The following is a 27,315-nucleotide window of genomic DNA, read 5'->3' on the forward strand; positions in this document are numbered from 1 at the left end:
TGAAGATGGCCTACAACGCCGTTTCTCAGGCCGACCACGAGGTGGCTTCCAACGCGACCGATTCGGACCATTCCCGCAGTCCATCGCCGGACTCTCAGCACAATGGTCACTTCCAGCAGTTGCCGCTGGACGCCGACCACATTGGGGCGGGCTCATACCTGCAACCCGCCAAGTCGAATGAAGACTCGGGCGTCAAGAGCTTGGGCTCTATGATCCGATCGATGACCTCAACCAGCTATGATATGGTGGAGGAAGATGACTATGAACTGCCTGCCGATCCCTCTGCGGACCAGAGTTCCAGTAGTCCCCGTTACGTCCCTCCGCTAAAGACAGTCCCTCAGACTAGTTCTACGACTACCACCGCCGCTACCGATGCCCACACCCCTGAACCGGCCCTCCGGACTCCAGTCACCGATCAGCCGGTTCCTCTCAGTCATCCGACGCCCGACCTTCAATCGCTGCAAGGAGCCTACATCAATAATGTAGAGCGGCTTGAAAGGAGCGCTGAACGCATGAGCCTGAGTTCCAATATTGGAGACGAGATTCGCAGAATGGATCAGGAACAGAAGCGACGCTCTAGTTCGGCCTCCAACTCCACTCACGCCAGCAATTACGACGGCCTCAAAACAAGTCTATCGTCTCGCCACGGCTCCATACAGTCCTCTCGTTTGGCACAGGTTGCAGAACACGCCCCTGCGCGATTCTACGGCGATTCGGCCACTCGAGTTCCTGCGATGCCTTACCTTCCTCCTCCCCCGCCGCCGGCTGTGCATAGTGAGCACGACTTTGTCCAGCAGGATTACTACGACCAGGAGCTTGGGGAAGAGCTGGAACGGACATACACAGCTGCTTCTACCGATACGTATCAACAGGCTAGGGTCCTTTTCAACGACTTTGATGGCGTGCATTATGTTCCGAATGAGAGTAATCTGGGCCGACGAGTGTCGCTAACGCGACCACCCTTGGCAAGCAGATCCGAGGCATATAAGGAGCCGCAAGCAGGCGAGAATATGGTTTACTACCCTGCTCCTGTGCCAAGGATGTTGAATCTACCACCTCGTTTGTCGCAGAAGAGTGATCAGCCACGAGGCAAACGTCGTTCACAGCTCCTAGGTGTGCTCGCTGCCAAAAACCGCAAGTCCACCCAGGTAGTCGCTGCTCAGGATCAAGGCGATGGTGGCGAGTCAAGTAACCACAACGAGCCGACAAGCGTACCTCCACAACTACGCGCGAGTATGTTTTTCGACCAACCAGCTAGAGCTGTTGATGTAGAGGTCACTCAGGCTTCTGCAGTGGCGACGCTGGACAACATTCTTGATGCTTCTACAACTGCACCTGTCAGTGCGTTCACGGGGCAATTGGACCCTAAAGGATTCAGTCAAGCAAGCCGCAAACTATCTTCGAGGGATTTGACGGAGCAGCGAAAGTCGCTGAACTCCACAAGTATGCTTGGGCTTGACCATCGCTTGTCTGATCCGGATCTCAAAGATGTGCCTCTTGGATCCGGTCACTTGCACAAACAAACAGAAGGCGAGGCTGCAGATGTCCATGAAGGCACATCTTTACGGGATGATAATCAAGATGGGCTTGGCGGTCCTGATGCGCCCGAGGCCGATGGGGAAGAGCACAATCATGAAGAGCCTGACGCTGACTTCACCGGGCCCCCTAACACGCTGCTGGCCGAGCTTGATTACCGAAAGAGCGAGTTGAAACAACGACTGCGATCGGCCCCCGAAACTACGGCGTTACACTCGACTCTTCTCCAACTCGAAGCGGTTGCGCAGAAGCAGAGCGAACATCGACGTCAAAGACCAGTGACCTTGGCATGGGAAGCCCCAGATGCCCATCCCCAAGAAGTTGACGATGACGATGATGTGCCCCTGGGCATGCTGTTTCCCGAAAAGGCGAATGCGGTCAGTGAGGTGCGTCCGTTGGGACTGATGGAAAGAAGGGAGCTGGAAGAGTCCGAGCCTCTCAGTAGGCGTCGTGCCAGGCTCCGCGGTGAGCCTGCCCCGCGCAGCCCTGAGAGGCGCCCGGTCACCATGTATTCTACGGGCGCACCAGACGATCAGCCGCAAGAAGATAGTGGTGACGAAGGCGAGACTCTAGCCCAACGCTTGAAACGGCTCAAAGAGAAAGACCAGCCAAGTGCACCCGCCGATAGTGATTTTGCAAACGAGATTTTAGCGGAGATCAAACACGTGGGGGACGCTGAAGAAACCACCCAAGAGAAGGAAACGCCACCGGAAGATGAAACTCTGGCCCAACGTCGAGCTCGCCTGCAGAAGGAGGCTGAGGCTGAGGCCCGACAGAATTCCACATTGAAGATCCCCCGGTACCGAAGAAGCATGGCAGACATCCTCCACGCTCGACGTCCCACCACTGTTGGACGGCAGTCGACAATGGGCACTGCAGCGCCTCAGCCGATGCCTCAGCGCACACTGGACCATCGAATGTCTCTCCAACAGTTTCCACCGAATTATGGGTCGATGCCGGGTGCTGGGTATCCCCAATACCAGGGGCCCGCCGGCACGGTGCCATATGGCCCCGGGATGGTGCATCCCAATACCTTTTACAGTGATGCGTTACTAGGGATGAACCATCTCAGCTATGCTGTGCCGCCTAAAACGAAGATGGTCCGACCGGTCAATGAACCGGGGCAGCGGGAGATTATCGACCGCTGGCGACAGAGTATCGTCTGAACTAATCTTTTATTGATTCCGTCCTTTACATCTTTTTTTCTGCTTCAGCATATTAGCCGATCGATATTCCATTTTTCATCTGTCCGGGCAATTGGTTATCGGGTACATCTACAGGTGTTTAGCGCATCTTGCTAGCATGAGTTTGAAAGCATGAGCGATTGCGTGGTGTTAATTTCGAGTTAGATGAGCGGAACATTTCCCAGTTGTACTTATAGTAGCATGCGGGTCATCTTAGTTGCCCTGTCAGAAGTGACGATCTTTGCATATGGAAAAGAGCAAATCATGACGCCCTCCATCTCTTAAAGTGTGTCTAGCTAGCATTTGTATCGCACGGGATGTGCGATGGTTGGCATTAACCATGTGTGAATGGTGTGCATTAGTTATCTTGTTGTCACTTTCTCAATGCCCAGTAGGAACTCAAAGAGAAGGGCACTACTAAATATAACTTATTTTTTCTTCCACTCTAATTCCAGACTTATCCGTTTGCGGTTGCGCATTCCTGCTGGCTGGTCCGTTCCTGACTGGCCGACACTCTCGTAGTGCTTTTCCTTTCCCCCCTTTGGCCTCTTTTGCTTATCAGGAGACTCATTCCATCCCCCCTACGTCCGTCGGTCTCACCCAAACCACCTTACCATCATTGGTAGAACTATTTCTGTTCCATGACGATCGTTGCTTGAATCTGCTGCATCTCCTCGAACCCACCGCATTAACTCATTAAACACTCCGTCTCGGTTTTGCGCGCGTTCCCCTGGGATTGGCCCGCCCTCAGTCGCCCGGATGAGACATTGCCCCACGCCGCAACCTTGATCTTCCTCTTCTACTCCGCAGAGCTGTCACGGCCTGTGTGAACTTCGAGAAGCGCCATCCCATTTCGCATTGCGACTATTAGAAACAATGGGCGAGGTTTTCGCATCCTAAACGCCTCCTCAGACGCGCCCTGGGTGCCTCGGGCTGATTCTCTAACACCATGCCACCCTCCACGGTTTTCGCCTACTGGCGTCGCGAGCATCGCCGATCGAGCGCTTCCCCCGTCTCGCCCTCCTTACAGCCCACCTCCAAAGCACCGGTCACCAGCAACCCTCCTCAACTACCGGGGTTGTCTAACACAAGGCCAAATCCTACGGCGCTTGGGACATCTTCTGTGGAGAGCTCAAGTCCGCAGGTCCCGAACAACGCCCCTGAAGACTACTATGATGCAACGAAAAAAACTATCGCCGTATCCGTCGCCCCGGCCAATGCGCCAGGCTCGTCTTCAGCAAACCTCGCAATTCCCTCCTCTTCCTCAGACACCCACGCCCGACCTATTTCAAGCTCCGACGAGCAAGATGTTACGATCACCACGTCGCAGTCGAACTACTCCCAATCGTCCATTGCCCCGCCGCGTTCAGATCAGGGCGACGGCGATTCTCCCAAACCAAGCTCCCCGTTTCGACTGTCGTTGGGCAAAAACCTCCTGAACTCTCATCATAACCTGACTTCCGATCACCATAACAAACGCTCATCGACTCCGGGGTTGTCATCTTCCGGTCATTTCCGATTCAGAACCTCTCCTGACATCTCCCCGGGCGACCGGATGGCTTCGTCACACAAGGACAAGGACAAGGACAAGGAATACAAGTATGAAGGTGCGGGCAATCGCCGCTCCGCAGACCGGGACGGTCCGTCGGAACAGGTCCATCATAAATCGGGGAGGACTCGGCTTCACTTGCTGAACCCTATGTCTCTGTTGGCCAGAAGGCGTTCTTCCAACCTGGCCAATCTGCGGACAGAAGACACTAGAGTCGGGGCTCGCAATATAGTCCCGGCTATACCGGACGACTATGATCCTAGAATTCGCGGCAACATTGTTCACGACTTCTCTGCGCCTCGTCCGCGTCGGAACCTGTCAACGGCACCTGTTCTTATGCATGACGTGAACAATCAGTCGAGCCCGGCAGATGTAACCTACAATGGAAATGGAAACTCTGCGCACGGTGCTGACCAGAGTGCCCAGGCAGGCGAGCAACGGAAGAGACACACACAGTACTCTCCTGTTTTCAAAGAACACTTTGAGGATGATCAAAAGGTGCTGCAAGTCGAGAGCAAGGCGTATCTGCAGTCATCATTACTGACAGCGCAATCCAATGTTGAAAATGATCCACACACACTTCCTGTATTTGCGCGGAAGTTGCCGTCAAAGATACCGGAGCAAGATGTGTCACCTGAGGTACCAAGCGACCAGACGACACTGAAGCAAGATAGCCAACAGAGTCCACCTAGTAATGTCGGAGCAACAGCACAAGAAGACACCGACACGATCGAGGTCATACCACATCAGCCATCTGGTTTACCTAAACATCTCAAGAGTAATGCCTCCCGGTTCAGCTTCGATATGAATGGCGTCGAATCATCCACACAGGAGAAACTCTTAGAAGAGAAGCATAAGGAGAAGGAGGCTGCAAGACGGGCCAAGGCACGTATGGAAGGCACCAGTTTCAGCGACGGTGAGGAGGATTTCGATGAAGATCTGCTTGATGATATGGACGATCTGGAAGAGAAGATACCCGGTGTTAATGTCGACGCTGACGAGGACGATGATTTCTCTGGCTTTTCCGGCCCGGGTAATGCCCTCAACAAGCCCTGGCTTGCACCTGAACTCTCACCCATCATTGCTAGTCCGCTTCCAACTGGAAGCACATTTCCCCATAATATACAAGAACCGGCCCAGGGGCCGTTGGCAGACATCTCTGCTCCTTTGCCCGTATCCGATTCCGTTGTCTCTGATGATGTCACGACCAATACACAGGCATTATCAGAGGCAACAAATGCTTCCAATAATGCAGCTCAGGTTGCCATGAGTTCACATCCTCCAGCTCCGCAGCCAATAGAAGATGACGACGATCTCTATTTTGACGACGGCGAGTTTGGTGATCTGTCCACAGAAGACATGGGCGAAAAATTTGACGAGTCCATTTTCGACGATGAGACGAGTCACCTGTATGAGCGGAAGCCAGTGGTGCAGCAACCTGTTCCTGCACCTGCGCCGCCGCCCGACAACGGGGCCGGGAGCGCTAATCCACTAGATGGTACTGCGGAACACGATGAGTTTACGCCAGAGCCAGACTACGATGGCGGACTTAGGCATGTTCCTAGCATGGCAAGCGACTATCGAAAGGGGTCCATTAGAGTCTACGGGCAAACGCGTGAGAGCTTGGCTAATCTGGGGTCTGCAAAGGTTCATGGTGGGGTGCTTTCCGAGCACAACCTCGAAGCTTTCCACAATGCATTGGCCAAAGCCGCCAGTGAAGCGGCTGCAAGTGACAGGTTCGGGCGCGAGACCAGCGTCAGTGAGCGGTCGTTGGGCCAAGAGAGCACCGCCCAGACCATGGATACGCCTTCAGGCCTCATTTCCGATGATAGTCGCTTGAGCCAGACCGTGGATATGGCTGCATTTGAAGAAGTTTTCGAAGACTTCAACTACGATGACAACGATGACGCACTGTTCGACGACCCCATCATTGCAGCGGCAAACGCAGAAGCGCTGGAAAACGACGATGAGGGATTTTATGGTCAAGAATTTGGGTTCTACGCACAAGCACATGGGGGCTGCAACGGTGAGCTCACCAACGGGGGCTACTTTGGTCCACGAGGTGTCGAGGGCGTCAGTCGTAGCTTCAGTAGTCGGGGCAAATTTCGAGAGCCAAGTTTGACCCCTATCACGGAACGCAGTGAATGGAGCACGCGGAACTCGGTCATCTCATTGACAGCTCACGGTGCCGCCCACTCCAACCCTATCGCCAGCCCAGGCTTGGCTCAGCTGGTCGACCTTGGCGCTATGGACGACGAGATGTCTCTGAGCGCTTTAATGAAGCTCCGACGGGGCGCTTGGGGTGGAAGCAACGGCAGTCTTCGCAGCAGTAGTGGCAGTCCCCCACTTCTACACTCGACGTCGAACCGGGCGAGCTTCATCTCCGATGCCAGCCCCACGATATATACAGCACCTCCCGATGCGTTTTGCGGGAGTGCGACTGAGTCTCCCATCCGGGAGTCTGACAGATTTAGGTGGTCGCTGAACAATGCGGAGCAGCGTGTGGGACAGTCAGCAGGAGGCGAGAAAGAGCCTTAGAGCTGCATCATTTGAATCGACTGGTCCTTTATCGGTCATACGCACCAGTGTTGGCACGAAGTCAGTCAGACGGGCGCACACGCGTGTGACCAGCCCGGCTGCAGATCCCGGCAACAGGCCGGTCGGACCAGTCGGTAAAAGGATGAGAGTATATATATAACGCATATTGGTTTTTTTATTGTTTTACTTACCCACAGGAGTTCGAGGGAACTGACATATATTATGATTGTAATGCCTGATATATAATGCTTGATCGTGCAGATCAGAGCGATCTGTGGTCTTTTATGATATCTGATGACCCCAAGGCGGATGGGAAGGGTAGACGGTGATGATGATGTATGTTTGCATATAGTACTACTACTACTAGTACAGCTTGGAAAGTAGTAATCTATTTGATGCTGGTTGGCCATTTTGTGTGAGATGCTGCGGGGAGTCGTGGTCCGCTTCCATTTGTACGACAGCCGGAGCATAACCAGAACGGTGCCCAGGCCCCGGGAGCATTCAGGGGAATGACAGCCCCTTCATACTCCAGACTTTTTAACAGAAATAACTCAATAATTACTCCGGATTAAATCCAGCTTTCATCCCTGAGAATCAACCCGAGGATGATTGGTCCACGTGCCCACCCGCAAAGTCCCGGAGCGGGAAATGCTCATAACCGGGCTGTGGCGGTGCAGTAATTGGGAGTATTTGAAAGTAAACTTGCAGTGTTGTACCCGCAACCGGGAAGTTCGGCCCGCCCTGCGTTTTTCTCGGTTGCAGGGCACGGAATGACTAATGTGTGGCGACGCTCTACAGTGTAATGAGTTTATGTTCTCTGTGTTGGTCTCAGCCACAGCCTGCGCTCGCTGGCCGTCATAGCCGTAGATCTCGGCAAACCTCAACTTGTTCCCGTTCCTCCCAAGGCCCATCTTGCTCTCCCATCTCCTCTCCATTCTTCTCCTCATACTAACGAGGTTGTCCTCTATATTCCACCCTCTCCTCTCCCCCAGCTACTTTGATCAATAGAGAGTGCTTTTGCTCTCTGATGAGTCCCGTTTTGTTACAGGTGCTACGGCAATTCTAGTCGACACCTGTGTTTTTCTCGTTCCCCTACAAACCGTGCGTGTTCCTTTCATCCGCCTCGAGAAAAATCCCGCAGCTTAAGCAACCGGTCCCCGTCAAACTAACTTGCGATTTCTGCCTGCCATAGTATTCGAGATAACTCGCCGTGTCATATATCTCGTTCGCCTAATCGTCGTCGAGCTTATAGCATATTAAATTTCAGCTCGCATTACCCCATAGAAAATCTGTCGCGATGTTTCGTTCCACTGCCGTAAAGGCCACCAGCGGCCTGCGCAGTCCGGCCTGCTCTTCTTGCAAGAGATCCCTCTCTCTTGCTGCTACTGCCAGATCTGCTGCCAACCGCTCAAAACTTGGCCTGACCACCAGACGTCCTCTCGCTCTCGTCGACCGGTTGTCCAAGAGGCACTATGCTGCGCCCGCTGAGGGTGTGGTAAGCAATTCCCCTGCACATGTGTCGTCCACGCTTTTTGGCTTGGTTTCATCTCCGGTCTGAAAGCCAGTTCCGACTGACACTCGCTTTTTTGGCGATTCTGTAGGATGCCAATGACTCTTTCCTCTCCGGAAACACCGCCAACTACATCGATGAGATGTACGTCGCATGGAAGAGAGATCCCTCCAGCGTGCACATCTCATGGCAAACGTATTTCAAGAACATGGAGGAGGGCAACATGCCCGTCTCCCAGGCTTTCCAGCCTCCTCCGACTCTCGTCCCTACCCCTACCGGTGGTGTTCCTCAGGAGATGCCCGGCGCAGGCCTGTCTTTCGCGGCCGGTACCGATGTCACGAATCACCTGAAGGTTCAGCTCCTGGTCCGCGCCTACCAGGCTCGTGGTCACCACAAGGCCAAGATCGATCCTCTTGGCATCCGCGGTGAGGCCGAGGCCTTCGGTTACAACAAGCCCAAGGAGCTCGAGCTGGACCACTACGGATTCACTGAGCGCGATCTGGACCAGGAGTTCAACCTTGGACCCGGTATCTTGCCCCGTTTCGCCACCGAGGGACGCAAGAAGATGACCCTGCGCGAGATTATCTCCACTTGCGAGAAGATCTACTGCGGCTCCTACGGTGTGGAGTACATCCACATCCCCGACCGTAAGCCCTGCGACTGGATTCGCGACCGCTTCGAGGTTCCCGAGCCCTACAAGTACTCTGTCGATGACAAGCGCCGCATCCTCGACCGCCTGATCTGGTCCCACAGCTTCGAGTCCTTCCTTGCGACCAAGTTCCCCAACGACAAGCGTTTCGGTCTGGAGGGTTGTGAGACCCTTGTGCCCGGTATGAAGGCCCTCATCGACCGCAGTGTCGACTACGGTATTAAGGACATCGTCATCGGTATGCCTCACCGTGGTCGTCTGAACGTCCTATCCAACGTCGTCCGTAAGCCCAACGAGTCCATCTTCAGTGAGTTCGCTGGTTCCGCCGAGCCCTCCGACGAGGGATCCGGTGATGTCAAGTACCACTTGGGTATGAACTTCGAGCGCCCTACCCCCTCGGGTAAGCGTGTCCAGCTTTCCCTGGTCGCCAACCCCTCTCACTTGGAGGCTGAGGACCCGGTCGTTCTCGGAAAGACCCGCTCCATCCAGCACTACAACAAGGATGAACAGAACTTCGACTCCGCCATGGGTGTGCTGTTGCACGGTGATGCCGCTTTTGCCGCCCAGGGTATCGTCTACGAGACCATGGGATTCCACTCTCTCCCCGCCTACTCCACCGGTGGTACCATCCACATCGTTGTGAACAACCAGATCGGTTTCACCACTGACCCCCGTTTTGCCCGCTCCACCCCTTACTGCTCGGACATTGCCAAGTCCATCGACGCTCCTGTCTTCCACGTGAACGCCGATGACGTTGAGGCTGTCAACTACGTCTGCCAGGTTGCTGCCGACTGGCGTGCCGAGTTCAAGCGTGACGTTGTCATCGACATCGTCTGCTACCGTAAGCAGGGTCACAACGAGACCGATCAGCCCTCTTTCACCCAGCCTCTGATGTACAAGCGCATTGCTCAGCAGAAGAGCCAGCTTGACAAGTACGTCAACAAGCTGATCGAGGAGGGTACCTTCACCAAGGAGGACATCGATGAGCACAAGAAGTGGGTCTGGGGCATGCTGAACGACAGCTTCGACCGCAGCAAGGACTACCAGCCCACCAGCAAGGAGTGGCTCACCTCCGCCTGGAACGGTTTCAAGACCCCCAAGGAGCTTGCCACTGAGGTTCTGCCTCACCTCCCCACTGGTGTTGAGGGTCCTCTGCTGAAGAACGTTGCTGAGAAGATCAGCGGTGGTGGTAGCCCCGAGGGCTTCACCCTCCACAAGAACCTCAAGCGTATCTTGGCTAACCGCAAGAAGGCTGTCGATGAGGGTCAGGGCATTGACTGGGCTACTGCTGAGGCTCTTGCTTTCGGCTCCCTTGTCTCCGAGGGTTACCACGTCCGTGTCTCCGGTCAGGATGTCGAGCGTGGTACTTTCTCCCAGCGTCACGCTGTCCTGCACGACCAGGAGACTGAGGGCACCTACACTCCTCTCCAGAACATCTCTGAGAACCAGGGAAGCTTCGTTATCTCCAACTCCTCCCTCAGTGAATTCGGAGCGTAAGTTTGAGCTTCTGCCTTTCTCCAGTGAATTAAAGCTAACTCTATTCCAGTCTTGGTTTCGAATACGGTTACTCCCTGACCTCCCCCAACGCCCTCGTCATGTGGGAGGCTCAGTTCGGTGACTTTGCCAACAACGCTCAGTGTATCATTGATCAGTTCATCGCTGCTGGAGAGTCCAAGTGGCTGCAGCGCTCTGGTCTGGTTGTTTCCCTGCCCCACGGTTACGATGGTCAGGGTCCTGAGCACTCCTCCGGTAGAATGGAGCGTTGGTTGCAGCTTTGCAATGAGGAGCCCCGTGTCTTCCCCGAGGGTGACAAGCTCGACCGCCAGCACCAGGACTGCAACATGCAGATCGTCTGCATGACCAGCCCTGCCAACCTGTTCCACGTTCTGCGTCGCCAGATCCACCGCCAGTTCCGCAAGCGTATGTAACCTACAAAATATCCCGTACAAGTCTAGTGCTAACTTTTGTGCCAGCCCTCGTGATCTTCTTCTCGAAGTCCCTGCTCCGTCACCCTCTTGCTCGCTCTGACATCGAGGGCTTCACCGGCGACTCTCACTTCCAGTGGATCATCCCCGACCCCGCCCACGGCAAGGAGATCGACGAGCCCGAGAAGATCGAGCGCGTCATCCTCTGCTCTGGACAGGTCTACGCTGCTCTTACCAAGCACCGTGAAGCCCACGGCATCCGCAACACCGCCATCACCCGTGTTGAGCAGCTGCACCCCTTCCCTTGGGCTCAGCTGAAGGAGAACCTGGACAGCTACCCCAACGCCCGCAACATCGTCTGGGCCCAGGAGGAGCCTCTGAACGCCGGTGCCTGGAGCTACACCCAGCCCCGTATCGAGACTCTGCTGAACGAGACCGAGCACCACAACCGCCGTCACGTTCTGTACGCCGGTCGCGCTCCCAGCGCTTCCGTCGCCACTGGTCTCAAGTCTGTCCATCTCAAGGAGGAGCAGGAGTTCCTCAACGATGCTTTCACCGTTCACCAGGAGCGCCTCAAGGGCGAGTAAATGATGTCGTTGTAAGAGTGTGTTTGGGTTGGGGAGTCAGCGTTGGCTCGTTCTGGTCTTCTTTGTATGATTTTCCTTTGTTCAGCAGCATAGTGTACGATGATTATACTACAGTTCATGCTTAAGTGTTTCCGGGCTTTGGGTCTCGTTTCTTTGCCACATTGTTTCGTGATCTAGCCTGCCGATACCTAGCATGTGCTTCGTGCACGCGTGTAAATTAAGAACGTTGATATAATTTCAGTTTCTTTGGTTGGCAATTGCACCGTAAGCGAGACTGTATACAAAGGCTTGTATGCTTTACACCTAAGCTCATTGACATCTAGTTCTTATAGCCAGAAAGAGTGGCAAAATCAACAATCACGGGGCAATGGCGCATCTGGGAGCGCGTCAGACTGAAGATCTGGAGGTGGCCGGTTCAAGCCCGGCTTGCCCCATCCTTTTTTCTCAATTCATTTTTGTTGTGGGTTGTGGATCTCCCGATATACACCAGTTGATAGCTCGAGTTGAAAGTTGAGATTCGTTTAATTGATATGTGACGTCACCGAAAGCTTATCAGCATGTCTTTGTCAGCCGAGATTCAGTGCCTGGCTCTGCAGGCACCAATCACCTGATGAATGATGGGCTCTGCCGGGTCTTTCTCCGCACTGCAAGTCTCCCATCGCTCCAACTCTCGTTTCCCACCCCCGATTTTTCCCTGTTTTGTCTGTCTGTCCATGTTCTTCCATCTGCTGAGCCATCGATCTCCCAGTATCTCTGAGTGCTTCTTGTTCCCTGATTGAGTCGGACTTGCTGTCCGACTTGTGTGCCTTTTCCTTCTTTACCCATCATGTCTGCCGTTGCCGTCAACTCTCAGGGTCAGAGCGCTCGTCAGTCAACGCGCCAGACCAGAACCAACCCATCTCGCACATCCAAGACATTGGGCCGCTCATCCTTCGCTTATGGTCATGGCTCCATGGCTGATACCCAGTCTGCGACCCCTGTCGCCCATGGCTTCTACCCTGCTCTCACCCATTTCACGGACGCCATTACAGCCCTCCCCAGGGAATTCCGTCGTCATAATTCGTTGCTCAAGGAGGTCGATGCGAAGGCTTGGGCCTTAGAGGATAATTTGCTCCAATTGCTGAGGTCCGCTTCGGAGTCGCAGCCTGTGCCGTACCCCTCTACTCCGGTAGGTAGTTTTGCTGGGCGCCCTGTTCGGGGAGATCTCTTATCCTTGGTGTGGGTCATATAGTGGTCTGCGGGGATAAGCTATCTACGATGGATTTTGGGCGGATATGAATATGAGCAAGTGCTGACGAGTTATCGTGACTAGATCCCCGAATCTCAGGAAAGCAAAGACCGCCGCATCCTGTTCCATCGTGTGCGCCATACGCTTACGGATCTGATGATGACCGCGGATGAGAAAAACCACGTTATCTCGAATGCGAACGACGAATTGGACCGTCAGCTCACTCGTCTTGATTCTATTTTCCCGTTTATCGCGGGGGAGATTAGCGATGAGGCTCGTCTGGGAAGTCTCACGCACTGGGCTTACTCGAATAGAAATGCCCCCAAGACAACTACTAATGAGCGTCCTCGTCGGGAGGCTGCGTCGACTAAGGAATTGGCGCATGCGATCCATGAGGCGGAGGCTGCTTCGCGGAGCGAGGCTAGGCGCGAAGCTGTCATTGCGCGCAGGCAGCGTCGCACACATGCGGATTCGGATCTGGATGATGTACGTGCAGGGGGGGCTCGCAAGGGACAATCTAGTAAATCTCGCGGGGGTGCGGGCGCTGGTGATCAGGCCGGACATGGTCAGGGAAATACTGGGTCGGGCCAGGCTAAGCGGCGCAAGGTTGAGCGGCCCGCGCCTGTGGAGGCTGGTGCTGCGATGGAGCGTACTGCTAGCAGCGCTAGTACTTCGAGGCAGGCTGCTTCGAAGGATCCCGCTGAAGCTACGAAGAAGAGGCGGGCACCTAACACGAATGCGGCTGCTCGGAAGAGGTATGTTGCTTTTGCTTGCTTTGGGTGTACATGGACTAACAGGGTGGCAGAAACAACACCAACGCATCTGCAGTCGATTCCCCGGTTCTGGCTCCATCCCCTGTTGTCGCTGCTGCGGCTATCCCACGAAGCGCTGTCAGTCCTGGACCTGGTGCAGTGCGGCCGCAGACTTCTCGCGCGCAGCAGAATTCCGGACAAGCAAACAATGGTCGTCAGAGACCGTCATCTTCTGCGTCCAATCGCGTTACCAGCAATGGTACGTTTCAGCCATGTTCAATCTCAGACTGATCGCAAATCTAACCAAATAACTACTCTAGGCAAAGCTGCAGAACCTAAAACCACAATCAAAGAGACGACATCCAAAACCGAAGCCACTCCTACTTCTAATCCAGATGCCCAACGAGAAACCGAAGAGCCCACCACAGACGCATCTAAGCTTCCACCTCCTATCAGCACTAAACGCGAAGACACCGATGGAAAGCCCGCGCCGTCCATCGAACCAGGCGAAGTCCCCGCACCGCCAGTCTCGAACCCACCTCCCAAGGGCCGATCATCGAAGACATCCACCCCGGTGCTACCCACCTTCTCCGAACCCACTCAGCGCGTACGACCTACCCGAAGCACGGATCCCGCACCAGCCAAACGGTCCCACAAGAAGAACAGCAGCGTGCCAGTGGTGCAAGCGCGGGCCGTATCAGAAGAGGAAGAGTCTCTCCATGAGGGCGATGATGAAGACGAAGACGGTGAGCCCAGATACTGCTACTGCAATGAGATCAGTTTCGGTGAGATGGTGGCATGTGATAATGACGCCTGCCCTCGCGAGTGGTTCCACTTGTCGTGTGTTGGGTTGACGAAGCCGCCTGGGAAGAATGGTAAGTCTATTCCTTTATTCTATGAATGTGGAGGGTGCAAATTGCTAACTTGAAATTAGTTAAATGGTACTGTAATGAGTGCAAGGAGAGTATGCGACGGAGTCGAAGTGGGCGTTGAACGAGCAGAGCAGGGGGAAGCAAAACAAAACAGGATACCGGAGTTATGGGTTGGGAATGGCTTTTGGCTCTCATGAATGTACATACGTAGTAGACAATAAACTGATTGTCTGACTTTTGTCAAGTATGGTTATAAGTAATGGCGAGTAAAGATACTTCTATCTATATAAATACCAGTAAAGGGCATGGAGGCTTCTCGGCCAGTCAAAGGGCTGGATCATGGATAGTATACTTGGTATACTCCGCACCAGCTGATCTGAAATCTAGAGACAGGATCATGATCCTCTACCCCGCCAGCCTAGACCAGCTCATTAATACCCGGCGCCAGTTCCACTCTATCACTATCCTTCCTCATATTCTCAACCCCCGATTGATAACATCCCCATCAGCTCAGCTGACAAAATGTCCAACGAGAGATATTCTCAGCGACCCCTGCAGATCCGTCAAAGTCGTCCGAGTAAAAGAGCGCTTCGCAGTCAAACTAGGCTTCTCCATCGCACCACTAGAAGCAGAGAACATGAAATTCGTTGCTACTAACAGCAAAGTCCGCGTGCCAAAAGTCTACGATGACTTTATCGATCCAGAGACCCAGAAACGGTACATCATCATGGAATATATCCCCGGTACCGATCTGCAGAAGCTAGCACCATCTCTTTCTGAAGACCAGAAGAAGAAAGTCAGCAAGCGTATCAAGGAAGCACTTGATGAACTGCGACGTATTCCTTCTCAGGGGTACCTTGGGAACTTGAACAGCACACCTTACTACGAGGGCATTCTCTCTACTCTTGATCGTGACCCGAGCATATCTGGTCCCTTTGACAATAAAGAACAGTTCAACCAGGGTATATTGAAATGTCTAGGACGGAGGGAGTCGCAGCATTACGTCCGCTTGCTTCATCAAGCGATTCAACGTACACTCATAGGACATAGGATTGTCTTCACCCATGCGGATCTCCAGCCGAAGAATGTCATGGTTAAGGAACAGAAGGGGGTGTGTGAGGATGGAAGTCCGGGTTATCAGATAACGATTATTGATTGGGACTTGGCTGGCTGGTACCCTGAATACTGGGACTATTGTAATTCGACGGTCTACTGCCAGGCGAAACCGGAGTGGCTTGAATTGGTCCCGGATGTCTTTGATGAGTATCCGGTGGAGTATCTTATGATGCGGATATTCTACATGTCAATGTTTTATTGAAGAGCTCTGCACCGGAATTCAGTGAAGAATGTGATAGTCAGATTGTTTCCTACATTCTTAGTTGATACTCGTATACATCAAAGCAATATAAGAAGAGCCAAACGCAAGTACGAAGACAAAACAGACTCGAGAATGATATGATGACAGCACGAGAGGTCAGGCCTGATTCATTGATGTATACTTCCATATCAGGTTTTCATGACACTTCCCAACTTTCTCAAAGCCTAATGATACCCTTCTCTGAAGCCAAATTCTAGACATCATGGAGCCAGTCTCCACAGCGATGAACTATTCCAGCAATGAGATTAAGAGTGACTGAGTGACAACCTAGAGCCGAATGTAGCCATAGTGATAGTACCGCGTAAGGTGATAAAATCAACAACTGGAAGTAGATAGTCTCACATTAGCTCCCACCTAGTCTTATATACTACTTCGTATTTAAGTGGTAGGGACCTCGTAACTACTACCAGTACACCGGCCCATTAGTACACCTCCACCCATGGACTTGCCCGAAATCAGATAGATACACAAACATCATCCAGAGCGAAGAGATTATACTAGTACACAACGAGAGATCAAATGCAGTAATAACCAATCGGACAGGAGACCAGCACTTTATGCCCCGAGTGTGGACCCATACTGCCTTTCTTGACCGCTCTATTGAACCGCCAAAAGCGGCAGAACCTAGCGAACCTCGCAGAGAAAAGTGCGGATATAGACGGATATAGACGGACATATTTTTATACAGCCCCGAAAAAGTCAGTCAGCATTCTGTATACTTTTTGACCGCCTTGGTGATGCGGCAGAATCCGGGGCATTGTCACTATAGTGTACTATAGAATGGAGCTTGGAGCTTTGTTTTATGCTAATTGCTGATGGAGATCGATGTAAGATGTCTTGAGTGTATGAGTTACTTCAGTGTGCTTGGGATGCAACGATTGTGACTGCCTTATTTTTTTCTAACTACTATTATGTGCATTACTAGAGGATTGAAGTTGTCGGCGCACTTCAAGCTTGCGCTATTACACAGTTTTGGCAGTATCAAGAGAATGCTTGAATCATTCCTATTAAGTCCTCATATATTATCGCTTATCTACTTCCTGTCATTCTCGCAAAGTGCCACTATATAAAATCATCTACCCAACAACACTCAACATCATATACTACCACCGTTTGGAGCAGACAAATTCCGAACAAATCTCGCACTTCCCTTCCAATGAAGCTGCACCCCAGACAGCTTGGTCAAACCCAAGTCATCAGGGTTCAGCAATCTAATCGTCCATTGAGTAAACGGAGTCCGCTCGGCGTGTTCGCTAGTCGGATAGGTCGCGTGCACCAGCGTATCACCTATCGCGCCCGATTCGTCAATCTCATAGGTAAGTCGTACCTGTCTTGGTAGACTGGTGAAATGGAATATCTTGCCATCTTGGATATCTGCATATACTCCTGGGGTCAAAATATCGATGTTCACCTGTGCGAGTTCATTGCTGATGGCTTGGGCTCGGGGAACAACACCCTGCAGGAAGGTCTCGAGGCTTTTCAAGTGGAAGTGTGATCTATTATTGGATATGCTGGCGAAGCTGTTATTGTCGTTAGAATCGGTTGTTGGCGCGGGTGTAGATTTGGCGGGTAGTTGCCCGTGGGCTAGTTATTTCGGTGCATCTTTGGGGGCCTGTTTTACCTCACTGGATCATCATGGTTATTTAGATATATTGGGGCGCTGAGTGGTAGTACTACTAGTCAGTTCTGAACTAGAACGATCATGATATTTGAAAATATACGTTGGAAATTTACGAGTTATATTAGTATGTGAGTATCTAGCCGGTCTTGTAGAGGATCAATGTCTTGACAAGTTGCAGACTAGTAGTACTATAACCTCAGTCACCGCATAGATATATTCGTGGTTATCTTGACAGCCTACGCCTGGGCTTGGATCAATCCAGTGACTTAGCATCAGTAGGACATAATTAAGATTAAGAAGATATACTGGTACTAATGAGCGTTATTCTTGAAATACCAAAAAGAAGCCGAATCAAAATAATTTTACTTTACTACTTGTTACTCATGTAGTCATTTATAGTTGAGTGGTGCGTGCGTAGTATATTTCTACTATCCGCACCCACATTGTAAGCCCTCATCTACCAAACGCTAGAGACATTCTTCAACAAGTCGTCTCGATGGTGTAGTTGGTTATCACGTGGGTCTCATACTACAGTATGACGTGGAAGCTTCAACTTCCATGCGATCCCAAGGCCGGGAGTTCGAACCTCCCTCGGGACAGATCTTTTTCTACCTTGTATTTTTTCCCCCTTTAGGTTGCTTGGTACATTTGTTGTTGGTAAAATATTTTTAGCTTTTCTGTTTATCTACCTACCTACTTTTCTATAGGGGTGGGGTCCGTAAGCCTTTTGAATAGGTTATGATTATTGAAGAAGATCTTACAAGAAGTCAATTAGTGAAGCTCACTTCGTCTATGTATTATTTTCGAACCAAGATGGTGGGTATATATACATGCAGATCTAATAGTATCTCACAAATAACGAAGACTAATACTAAGAATACGCATGATTCTCTTCTATAGGTCCCATTTCCCCATGGCTTTGATCCAAATCCAAGTTTGTACGCACACCCTCTGAACCTGCTTCTTCCTGAGATAGCGGCCCTCCCTTCTCGCTCCCATCATGATCCCGAGTCACAATCTCCAATTTATTGTCGCGTTGCATCACTCGTATATTGTGCTTGTACACATCAATCGTCGAGATACCGGCTCCCGTATGAGCCATCTTTTCTGTTGGAGCAGAGTTCCATGCAAGCGCTGCGATCTCTGGCGCAGAGCCCCAACTGCTCGAGGAGAGCCCGCTGTAGATAGAATAGCAGACGTGGGCAATGGCCACGGCGATATAGATGACGAGTACGATCATTTCGAGTATGGACGTGATCCCGTCTGCGCTGTATGCGTAGCCGTTCACATAAGCTTCCATTACCAATTGGGTGGATCGGTTGCGCACGGCGGCAGACACGTTGAATGCGTTGCGCCCTGTGCCCATGTTCCCGCCCTGGGGAATGATGTCGTAGATCCAGTCGCCGCCATCCCAAAGATTATTTGGATTGTTAGCACCTTTCAAGTCCATGATAATACTATGGTTGTACGCTGACCGGCCGATGCCGTTGGTGATAAGGGTAGCTAGGATATTTTCCACTATGATATCGTAGTAGTAGGAGGGTGACGGAGTTGAACTGTTGAAGATGCCAGCCATCGAGGTGATAGGCGATAGAATCGTTTCGTTCGTACCGGGAATTTCTGGCGTCAGGTACCTCGCCCAGTCCGCGGTAAGTGCAACTCGTGGCCAATCAGAATGAAATGTCCCATTTTTGTCCATTTCCGCAGGCTGACCAGTGACAATCTTGATGTGGTTTCGCGTGGACACTAGAGTGACGTTGGTGAACCTGCTATCGACGCTGCAAGTGAAGTATTGTGGGTTGGTGCTGTCTGTGGTAGGCAGCATGAGTATAGCAGCAAGTGTGGCATCGATAGGTTGCAGCAGAAGAGGATCGTCGATCCAGAGCACGGAAGGGGAAGCACCTTGTAGGAGGGAAGATTCTACCTTATCCTCGATTGTCTTGTTGGAAAATCCACTGTATAAGTCGATCGTGGCCTGACTCAAGTCAGCCGTGCCCGGGCCTGAGGAGAGAGACGCAGTGCCCAATGCAGGAAAGGACAGAGTGATATTGCCGGAGTAGTCGTAGAACGTTTGACCACAAAATGTGAGTACCATTGGCTGCAAGGCGTTGGTCATGAAGAGCGCATCGTTCCTGAACTTGAATCGTCCGACATCGATGTTGGCGGCAGCGTACGACCATAGCCTGCCTAATTCTGCAACGCTATCCGCGACGACAGAGAGTGGGGTAGTTGCAATGGTGTATGCATTCCCCCACATCATCTCATGAGTACCGAACAGATTGCGAGACCTCATTCCAAAGCTGCGGATGGAGGCTTGGCCGGAGATGGTAAGATTTTGGGGGACACTGCCCGCGTTGACGAGCTTCGGAAAGAACGAGTAATAGTCTTGGTTGAGGATCTGCCAATTACCAGCCGGGCAGGCGAGGTCACTGTTATCAAAAGCACAGTGCGATAGTGCTGACGAGTTCTCCATTTTACTAGGAAAGAGTACGCTGTCGGTGGCGTTGACCCAGAATGGCGTGCCACCCGCGGGCCAGTCATCCAGACGTGGCTTCATCAAATTACTTGTGGACGGTCCAACTGTTAGTCCCAGCAGGGTGCATGTGACCATCAGGCAGAGGATGAACCACTTGGTGGTTCTTCGTTGCCAGTCATGGTTGACTGAGCCCCACATGCTGAGAGACCAGAGGAAACTGATGTCTTGAAACTGCAGAGAGGTGAAAATGGCGCCAAACGGAAGGCCTTCCCCAAAGGCAAGTTCTCTGCGGATGTAAGTAATTAGTATGGAGCCAAGCGAAGCTAGCATGAGAAGTTCATGAAGCTTAGCTGCGAATGTCAGCGCAGCCAGCTTTTCTGCATCCTGTCCAGAAGCACCAGATAATTCGCCCCCGATATAGTAACCAGTGGAGTTAAGCATGATGAGTGCAAATGCAGCACTGACAGGAACTACATGCAGAACACAGCGGATGGATGCAAGTGTCTTACTCCTGTCCATGAAGACCTTCGGCTTTTCTGTTACCTCAATGTCGCGCAGCTTGCAGCAGGTATTGTAGAAAGATGTGATGCCGATATTCTTCAGCAATGCCAGAAAATGGTCGCCGAGCCCGCGACTGCTGGATTCCGATTGGAGTCGTTGCCAACGCAATCGATCTCTTGCTTGGGCCATCTGGGCCACCAGTGTAGTTCGAAGCGAGTGTACCATGCACCGAGCCTTGTCCGAAATCGGGCGCCGACCATACCGCGCGCGCTGATTTGCTTGTATAGATCCAACGCTATCGGAGGCGTCGCTGTTGGAGCGCGAGATGCCACCATGCAAATTGGAGTCACTGCTTGACGCGTTGTAGGATTTAGCAAGAGCCAGACTCCGTCAAATCCCAGTCTAGACTTACACGGTGGTCGGCCGATACGGCTCGGCATACATGTTTTCTAAGCTCACAGCTTCTCCATCCAATTGGGACTGCCAGGACAGATTGGATGAGGAATAAGTGTTATGAACGAGGCGAAGTCCATTTTGAAAAGAAGGCCGAGTGCCATTTTCGGAGGTCATTTCTGGAAATCCGTGGTGTATAATTGTCTTGAATATAATTTCCAGGTGGTTGGCCTCAGCCACAGATTAGGCCATGTATAGTATCTGAACCAAGAAGATGGGACGCAAGGCTTAAGCCGTAGACGTCTTATAAGATAAACTGCGCCCAAGCCCGCGGAACAGCGTCAAGCCCATATCTGAGCTCCAAGGACTGGAGTAATCTGATCTACTAAACTGATAGCACATAGCCTAGCAGGGGACCTAGTTGCTGATTGGCCTCTGCTCGCTGTACCGCTCGGATAATACTAGCGCTTAGAGGATGGGACGGGGAGCTGAAGCAGTCTACCCAGCCCCTGATCCCTTAGCCGACAAGACCGGCCAACAAATAGTGCCCACGTCAAATTAGGCCCGTAGACGATAAAGCTACGCGCAAGCCCACCAGAGCCTTTCTTCTTGCACTCGGTCAAAGGGAGGGGGCCGCAACGATCAGACAAGGCTAAAGATACTAGACAGGAGCCAGTGCCTTTAGCGCCGCGGCCCACCAAAAGCATATCATTGGTCTCGACCACGAGACGGTCTGCGGGGTCATTGCGAACCAAGGATCAAAAGGCGCTTAATGAGGTAGTGCGTTAGAGCTCGCCAGCTATTAGATACTGACTGGTGGCAGTACAGAAGCGAGGGAGAGAGAAAGCTGTGGGGCGTAATACATGGTGTACTGGGTACCGTCGTAGGCTGTATTTGACTCTTTTCCGACTTGCCCGGGCAATCCCAGCCTTCCTATCAGCAGTTCACGCCTACTTCTTGGCATCGACCTTCCAACCTCATGAGGTTTGAAACAGGACACATAGGCGGCGGTGTGTTGAAGTTGTTTTTAGAATCAATCTCTACTGACTTCGGAAGTTGAAGCGCCCAATTGTAGGAATATCCACGAACTTGGCCTCAGACGTGTGCCCAACCATTAGAGACAAGCACCTGCATCTCATTGATCAAGCAGAAATCACCAGGTTCTTGCTCATCGATATGGTCATCATGCCACCCAGCAATCCTCTTGCGGACAACCAGCTTTTTGAAAAACGGTGTTGTAAACCAGCGTCGGAGTCGGTTCTCCCAAAGAGCTAATGCCACATGTTGCAGCGATAACCAGGCCCCTGTAGGGTGAACAGCTTCATAGGCGGCAGGGTTATAGCCGACACGAACCTTAGGGTTCAAGTAAACCCCGTCTTGCTTGGAGAGAGGGTTATCCGCATGAATCAAACAGCATTCAGAACCCTCGAGATGTGAAAGCGCCAGGGAATCGGAGATAGCGCGAAACCGTAGCGGAGGAGTGGAAACAAAAGGCTCTATAGGCATAGCAACTGCGATATATGATCGATCAATATGGGCATCGAGAAGAGCGTGTAGGAGGTCACCAACCCATTCCGTTCCAGCAACTCTTGACAGGCACAGGAGACAGGGCAAGCAGTGCATTGCGTGATGCTGCAGACCGGAAATATGGCCACTTCTGCATTACATGCTCGTCGCCGTTCGAATCGCGCAAGGCAAATGTGTCATAATAGAGCGGCGGTTTAGAAAAGTCCAGCGAGCAAGCGGCAGCGTAGACACCGTCATTTGTATCGAGTAACCGGATAACATCATCCACCTGTAATCTGGAAGTTAGCGACGTGCAAAGTTTGATCTATATACGAGACATACAGTGAAGACCACATCATTCAGGAACAGCACTTTGTCAAATGTGATGCCTTGCTGCGACAAGTCTTCCAGTGGTTGCAAGGTCAAATTGCGTAGCCGTGCAAGATACGGAATGCGCCTGAGTTCCTTCTTTTGGCGAGGTGTATCAATCCAGCCTTCTCGAGGACGAGCGGATAGCTCATCCTGATGTGTTGTGTCCGATAGGGTGATGTTGCGCCGCACGCCAAGTCGATCCAGCCCAGCGTCAAGCTCGCGGAGAGCCCCCTTGGAATCATCCCAACTCCCGCTCTCGTAGACGCTCACAAAAACATTATCTGGTCCAAAAGTTTTTGCTAGATTGATCACCGCATCATTCCAATGGCTTCGCAGGATTGGTTCGTTGTTCCAGTGCATGCTCGCGATGAACAGCCGCTCGGGTCGAGGTGACAGGTGGTCCTTGGCCACATCCACAGTAGAAGCCTGATGATGGATATAAAGGGTTTCCACTATCGTCCAGGTCACCATACAAAGTAACAGACCCTGGAGGAAGCGCCGGCGCAGGCTAAACCGGCGGGACAACCCATACCGAAGGAATGAGCTAGCATAGCTGGTAGTTGGAACCATTGAAGGAAGATTCAACGATCATGTCCTATTCATATATGATAATATGAATGCAACCGAGGAAGGCAGGTGGATCCGCATGGATGTCAGTGTATCGTAGAGCTGGCACCGAAGGGCAATCAATAGGAGACGATAATCAGCGACTGATCATGGAGAGAGTTCAGCTGGCCGGATTCTGCCAGTCCCTACCGCCACGACACGCGATAACAGTGGACTCACGTGCGGTCTAGATGCCAATTATAGTATATCACAGGCCTCGGCGGTCAAAGCGCCGCGTTTTATGCCGGGGAACAGCTTGGCTTTTTGACGAGTCTGGAAACACCGGCTGGAATACATAAAGACTAGTGTCATAGCCAATGAAGCGAGGTCGAAAAGGATACCTGCATATCATAATATTAAAACGACATCTCATATGATACACTCTAGGTTGGTATTAACTTCGCTCAAACACACTGAAAGCTACTATACAATTAGCATACCCATAAGGTTTGAACAATTGAGGTTATCAGACACCCCTATATCGTAAATAACTACATGAGACAGACCCTCTAATCTATATCCCCCCACTCCTCCTCAACCTCTGTCCCGCAGCATCCCCCGTCGCACCCGTAGCCGATGAACTCGCCGACGCCGCAATAGCCTCACCCTCCAACCTCCTCCTCAGATCCTCATATCTCCCACCATCTGCCCCTCCAGCTCCATTTACAACTCTCCGCTCTTTCTCCCCCACCATCCACGCCGGGACCCTCCACGCGCCAGTCCCAGGCAGGAACTCCATCCGCCAGGCCACACCAACCAGCCATCCCACCGCAGCGGGAACGACCATCGCGGGAAACTGCGACAAAGCCAGTTGCGCGGCGACAATATACGTTGTAGATTTATCAGACAGTGTAAGAGTAAGGGACTTGCTGCTCTGTTGCGGCTGATCTTTCGTCTCGTTCGAATCAGAGGCAGATGACGTGGAGATCCGGTAGCGGAAGGTAGATGGGATTGAGGCGTGGTATTGCGCTAATAAGGCGAAGATTGTCGCTACGGGTCCGGAGGGAAGGTAGTTCATTTTCCCGAGGGTGATGGGTCGGAGGACGAGGATGAGGAGGAGAGGTGGGAGGAGGGTTGTGTAGGGGAGTGTGGTGAGGAGGAAGGTCTATAAGCCAATATTGCTTGTTAGTACTGCATCGGTGGTATAGCTTGCGAAAAGGCAATAATTAAGGGAAAGGGAAATGTAGAATAGAGTGACGTACGGCAAACTTTCTTTTTCCCCAAGCGCGCTCGACAACTCGTAGATGATACACTAACATCGCGGCGAACAGCGCCTCCGTCGAGTTCGCGAATCCGGCTATCTGCCACACCAGAATGCGCCAGAACTGTCCATATTGCCAGATATGTGGCGCGACTTGGATACTAGTGAGGTGTTTAAGGTCGAAGATGGCGAGAGCCACTGAGGAGGCGATGGTGTAGATGAGGAGGGATTTGGAGATCGAGGCGTTGGTGAGTCCGGAGGTTAACATCTTCGAGATGTTATTGTGAATTTATTAGATTTATTTAAAATATGGAACTGGAGGTAATTTCTCCTGAATATTAAGCAGTAACTAGAGCATGAAGGCGATGTCTTATTAGTGGAGCGTCCTGGTGGTCGCGATGCTGGTCTGACAAGCTGGAAGGAAGGTGGAGGAAGTGAGGGACACGTCGCGTGAAGGGCGGGCCGAGGCGGAGGGGCGGAGAGCGGAGGGCTCGGCATGCCGATAGAAGTACTTAAGAGTCCCAATTGGCTTTACAATGAATCGTTAATAGTCATTTATGTCTATTCTATCATACATTATGGCCATCACGCAGATGGCATTTCCTTCATTTCTTCAGCCAACGCCTGGTTGTACTTCGCCAACGCCGTTTCCAACGCCCGGATGGTCGGCCCCAGTAGTCGATTGACAGCCTGTTCACCCCCAGCCACACCAGCGAGATTGAGCTTGAGCTTCCTTCCCGTCCTTTCCAGCACTTCCCGGGCATGCTGCTTCAGTCGATCAACCTCAACTTGCCGCTCTGCCTCTGCGTCTTGCGCCACCGATTTTATGCGCTCCATGGCTCTGTTAAGGGACTCCACGAGCGAAGCTACCTCACCCGCGCGATCCGGATTCCCGGATAGGAATGCCTGCCAGAATTGATGCAAGAATTCAGTCGTCGTGGCATGCGTTAGTGTCAACCGGTCGTACAACGCAGTTGACAAACCGTATGTGCCGGCATTGCCTGATCCCTCTGTTTGGGAGCGGCGGTCACGGATCGCTTCGAGAATCTGGTTTGAGGCGCGCTTCAAATTCACTCTGGAACCAATCACGTCTTCGAACTTTTGTTGATCTTCATCTTCATCTTCCTGCGGTTCTACCAATCTCCCTAGCGGCGCGGCTCCACCCTCTGGCAAATTTTGTTCTAGATCCCCACGTAGCTTTCCTAGTATCTGATTCGGATCCTGCTGGGCAAATAGCTTGTTTTGCTCATCCTCCACAGATTTCGAATGCGACGAGAAAAAGCGACTCTGGTCCTTGACGTTGAGGAGAATACGTTGCTGTTCCTCGTCCCCGCGTAAGTCGCGCAGCTGCAGCTCGTTGTATGTTCCATCCTCACCCGTCTTGCCATCCGCCTCGCCATCGGCTGGTGCAACGTTCGCCATAATCTTCTCACTCAGACTGTTCAGTGTGCGGATAATGGGCACCTTTTCCACGGAGGACGGGCGCATGTCGAGATCGGGTCGGTTGCCTTGCCGTTGACTGTTGTTCACTTCATTTCCAGCCAAATCTAGGAAATGCGGAACATGCGCATCGCGTGGTAAATTCCCCGACTCGTCCGCCTTGAGGTATTTATCCAGGATTACGTCCGTGGGATCCGTTTCAGAAATGCGCTCACCGCGCAGTTTCTTGAACAGCCGACTCTGGAAAAACCGAGACCAGAATTGCTGCTCGCTAAGCTTGGGTACATTCTCGTCGTATACCCGCTTCACAAGCGGGTGCTGATTGAAGATCAACTGAATCTGCTCCTTGCTAATATTCAGCTTTGTCACGCTATCCTCCACCCGCGGCTTCAATGTCGACAGCACATTGTACGATCCGCGTGTCTGCGACCGTTCGATCGCATGCGCGCGCAAAAGATGAAGTCGAGTAGACCAGAACTGCGTCATGAACTGTGAAGCAGACAGCGTATCCGGCTTGGTGTGTAATGACTCCATGAACATGCGCTGCAGAGTCGAATTCGACTTCAGCAGCGACTGCTGCAGCTCCACATCTCCTTGAAGCCGTTTGTCATCATCCCACGGGCTCTTCTCTTTCCCTACCGATGAAACCGCATTCGCAATGGCCATAGCAGGAGACACGCCTTCTTTAACGGGTGCACTCTGAGCTGTCTTTGCAGCTTGGATAGCGGCACTAAGCGCATCTCTGATGGCATCAGCTTCCGGTCGCGCGTTCGCTCCAGCTGTGAAGGAGAAGACATATTGTTCGGGGGAGCTGGCGGGGGCGTTCGGAGGGAGGACAAAGATCTTCAGCATCACTTTCGGGTTACTCGCGGGGGTCTGTTGCAAATCTATGCCGCTAGTCAGTATAATCGCGCCCGGTGAATCAAGCTAAAGACCACGACGTACTGGTGATCTGAGCAACAGGAAGAGTAATTGCACCAGCTGCACCGCCAGCCGCCGGGATCCAAGAGATCGACTGGCGGTCCTGGGCTATGGTCAGGGTGCCATCTTTCTTCTTGTATGCCGCCGACCCGCTCGGAGGTGCCATCGTCATGGATCTCGACAGCGTCCACTGTCCTGGGCGGCGTCTAGGGATCCACCCATCGGGAGATTAAAATCCCACGGGAGAATCGGAAGGACAGGGCCTTCAAAGACGCGAGAGGTTTGAGTGGATGGGTTAAGATGCGAGTTTGTGAAAAGTACGAAGTTCCGCAATCAGTCAAGATGGAGGCACGTGATAGATATACTGAGACATGTGACTTGTTTGCTTAGTCAGGATGACAGCCCTAACAAGTCATTCAGCTTGAAGACTGTTGCAAGTCAAAATCAAAATGTTAGTGAGGAGTATGTCAGGCTGAATAATTCCAGCTGATAATTCCTCGGTCGGATAAATCAAATCTGAGAGCAAAGTACGCATAGCATGTACGATAAGGGTAGATTGAGAGATCATTT

At 52.1% G+C, this 27,315-nt stretch overlaps 9 protein-coding genes and 2 non-coding genes across 11 annotated transcripts; 7 read left to right on the forward strand and 4 right to left on the reverse strand.

The window, feature by feature from the left end:
* Positions 1-5: 5 nt before the first annotated feature.
* Positions 6-2,702, forward strand: AtWU_02945 (uncharacterized protein; the record flags this gene model as incomplete). The annotated part of the gene is made up of 1 exon (XM_035498058.1): positions 6-2,702. The coding sequence occupies one exon, from the start codon at positions 6-8 to the stop codon at positions 2,700-2,702; it is 2,697 nt and encodes an 898-aa protein (XP_035353951.1).
* Positions 2,703-3,669: 967 nt separating this feature from the next.
* Positions 3,670-6,807, forward strand: AtWU_02946 (uncharacterized protein; the record flags this gene model as incomplete). The annotated part of the gene is made up of 1 exon (XM_035498059.1): positions 3,670-6,807. One exon carries the CDS (start codon positions 3,670-3,672, stop codon positions 6,805-6,807), a length of 3,138 nt encoding a protein of 1,045 aa, XP_035353952.1.
* Positions 6,808-8,104: 1,297 nt separating this feature from the next.
* kgd1 (alpha-ketoglutarate dehydrogenase KGD1) lies at positions 8,105-11,478 on the forward strand (the record flags this gene model as incomplete). The annotated part of the gene is made up of 4 exons (XM_035498060.1): positions 8,105-8,302; positions 8,409-10,459; positions 10,513-10,886; positions 10,940-11,478. 4 exons carry the CDS (start codon positions 8,105-8,107, stop codon positions 11,476-11,478), a joined length of 3,162 nt encoding a protein of 1,053 aa, XP_035353953.1.
* Positions 11,479-11,839: 361 nt separating this feature from the next.
* Positions 11,840-11,912, forward strand: AtWU_t71. The gene has a single exon. It is a non-coding gene; the product is annotated as a tRNA-Phe (tRNA).
* Positions 11,913-12,304: 392 nt separating this feature from the next.
* On the forward strand, positions 12,305-14,451 carry AtWU_02948 (putative PHD finger domain protein (Ing1); the record flags this gene model as incomplete). Its single annotated transcript, XM_035498061.1, has 5 exons — positions 12,305-12,646; positions 12,791-13,461; positions 13,512-13,717; positions 13,779-14,333; positions 14,393-14,451. 5 exons carry the CDS (start codon positions 12,305-12,307, stop codon positions 14,449-14,451), a joined length of 1,833 nt encoding a protein of 610 aa, XP_035353954.1.
* A 276-nt stretch (positions 14,452-14,727) lies between these two features.
* AtWU_02949 (PHD finger domain protein) lies at positions 14,728-15,648 on the forward strand (the record flags this gene model as incomplete). Its single annotated transcript, XM_035498062.1, has 1 exon — positions 14,728-15,648. One exon carries the CDS (start codon positions 14,728-14,730, stop codon positions 15,646-15,648), a length of 921 nt encoding a protein of 306 aa, XP_035353955.1.
* Positions 15,649-17,819: 2,171 nt separating this feature from the next.
* On the forward strand, positions 17,820-17,928 carry AtWU_t72. The gene is made up of 2 exons: positions 17,820-17,857; positions 17,893-17,928. It is a non-coding gene; the product is annotated as a tRNA-Met (tRNA).
* A 272-nt stretch (positions 17,929-18,200) lies between these two features.
* AtWU_02950 (mitochondrial fusion and transport protein Ugo1) lies at positions 18,201-20,750 on the reverse strand (the record flags this gene model as incomplete). The annotated part of the gene is made up of 2 exons (XM_035498063.1): positions 18,201-20,655; positions 20,719-20,750. 2 exons carry the CDS (start codon positions 20,748-20,750, stop codon positions 18,201-18,203), a joined length of 2,487 nt encoding a protein of 828 aa, XP_035353956.1.
* A 1,044-nt stretch (positions 20,751-21,794) lies between these two features.
* On the reverse strand, positions 21,795-23,147 carry AtWU_02951 (glycosyltransferase family 69 protein; the record flags this gene model as incomplete). Its single annotated transcript, XM_035498064.1, has 3 exons — positions 21,795-22,210; positions 22,269-22,494; positions 22,548-23,147. The coding sequence occupies 3 exons, from the start codon at positions 23,145-23,147 to the stop codon at positions 21,795-21,797; spliced, it is 1,242 nt and encodes a 413-aa protein (XP_035353957.1).
* A 550-nt stretch (positions 23,148-23,697) lies between these two features.
* On the reverse strand, positions 23,698-24,652 carry dscB (the record flags this gene model as incomplete). Its single annotated transcript, XM_035498065.1, has 2 exons — positions 23,698-24,288; positions 24,386-24,652. 2 exons carry the CDS (start codon positions 24,650-24,652, stop codon positions 23,698-23,700), a joined length of 858 nt encoding a protein of 285 aa, XP_035353958.1.
* Positions 24,653-24,969: 317 nt separating this feature from the next.
* On the reverse strand, positions 24,970-26,911 carry AtWU_02953 (TFIIH subunit TFB1 family protein; the record flags this gene model as incomplete). Its single annotated transcript, XM_035498066.1, has 2 exons — positions 24,970-26,711; positions 26,770-26,911. The coding sequence occupies 2 exons, from the start codon at positions 26,909-26,911 to the stop codon at positions 24,970-24,972; spliced, it is 1,884 nt and encodes a 627-aa protein (XP_035353959.1).
* Positions 26,912-27,315: the final 404 nt, after the last annotated feature.

The sequence above is a fragment of the Aspergillus tubingensis genome, assembly GCF_013340325.1.
Source record: "Aspergillus tubingensis WU-2223L DNA, scaffold_4, whole genome shotgun sequence".
Lineage (NCBI taxonomy): Eukaryota > Fungi > Ascomycota > Eurotiomycetes > Eurotiales > Aspergillaceae > Aspergillus > Aspergillus tubingensis.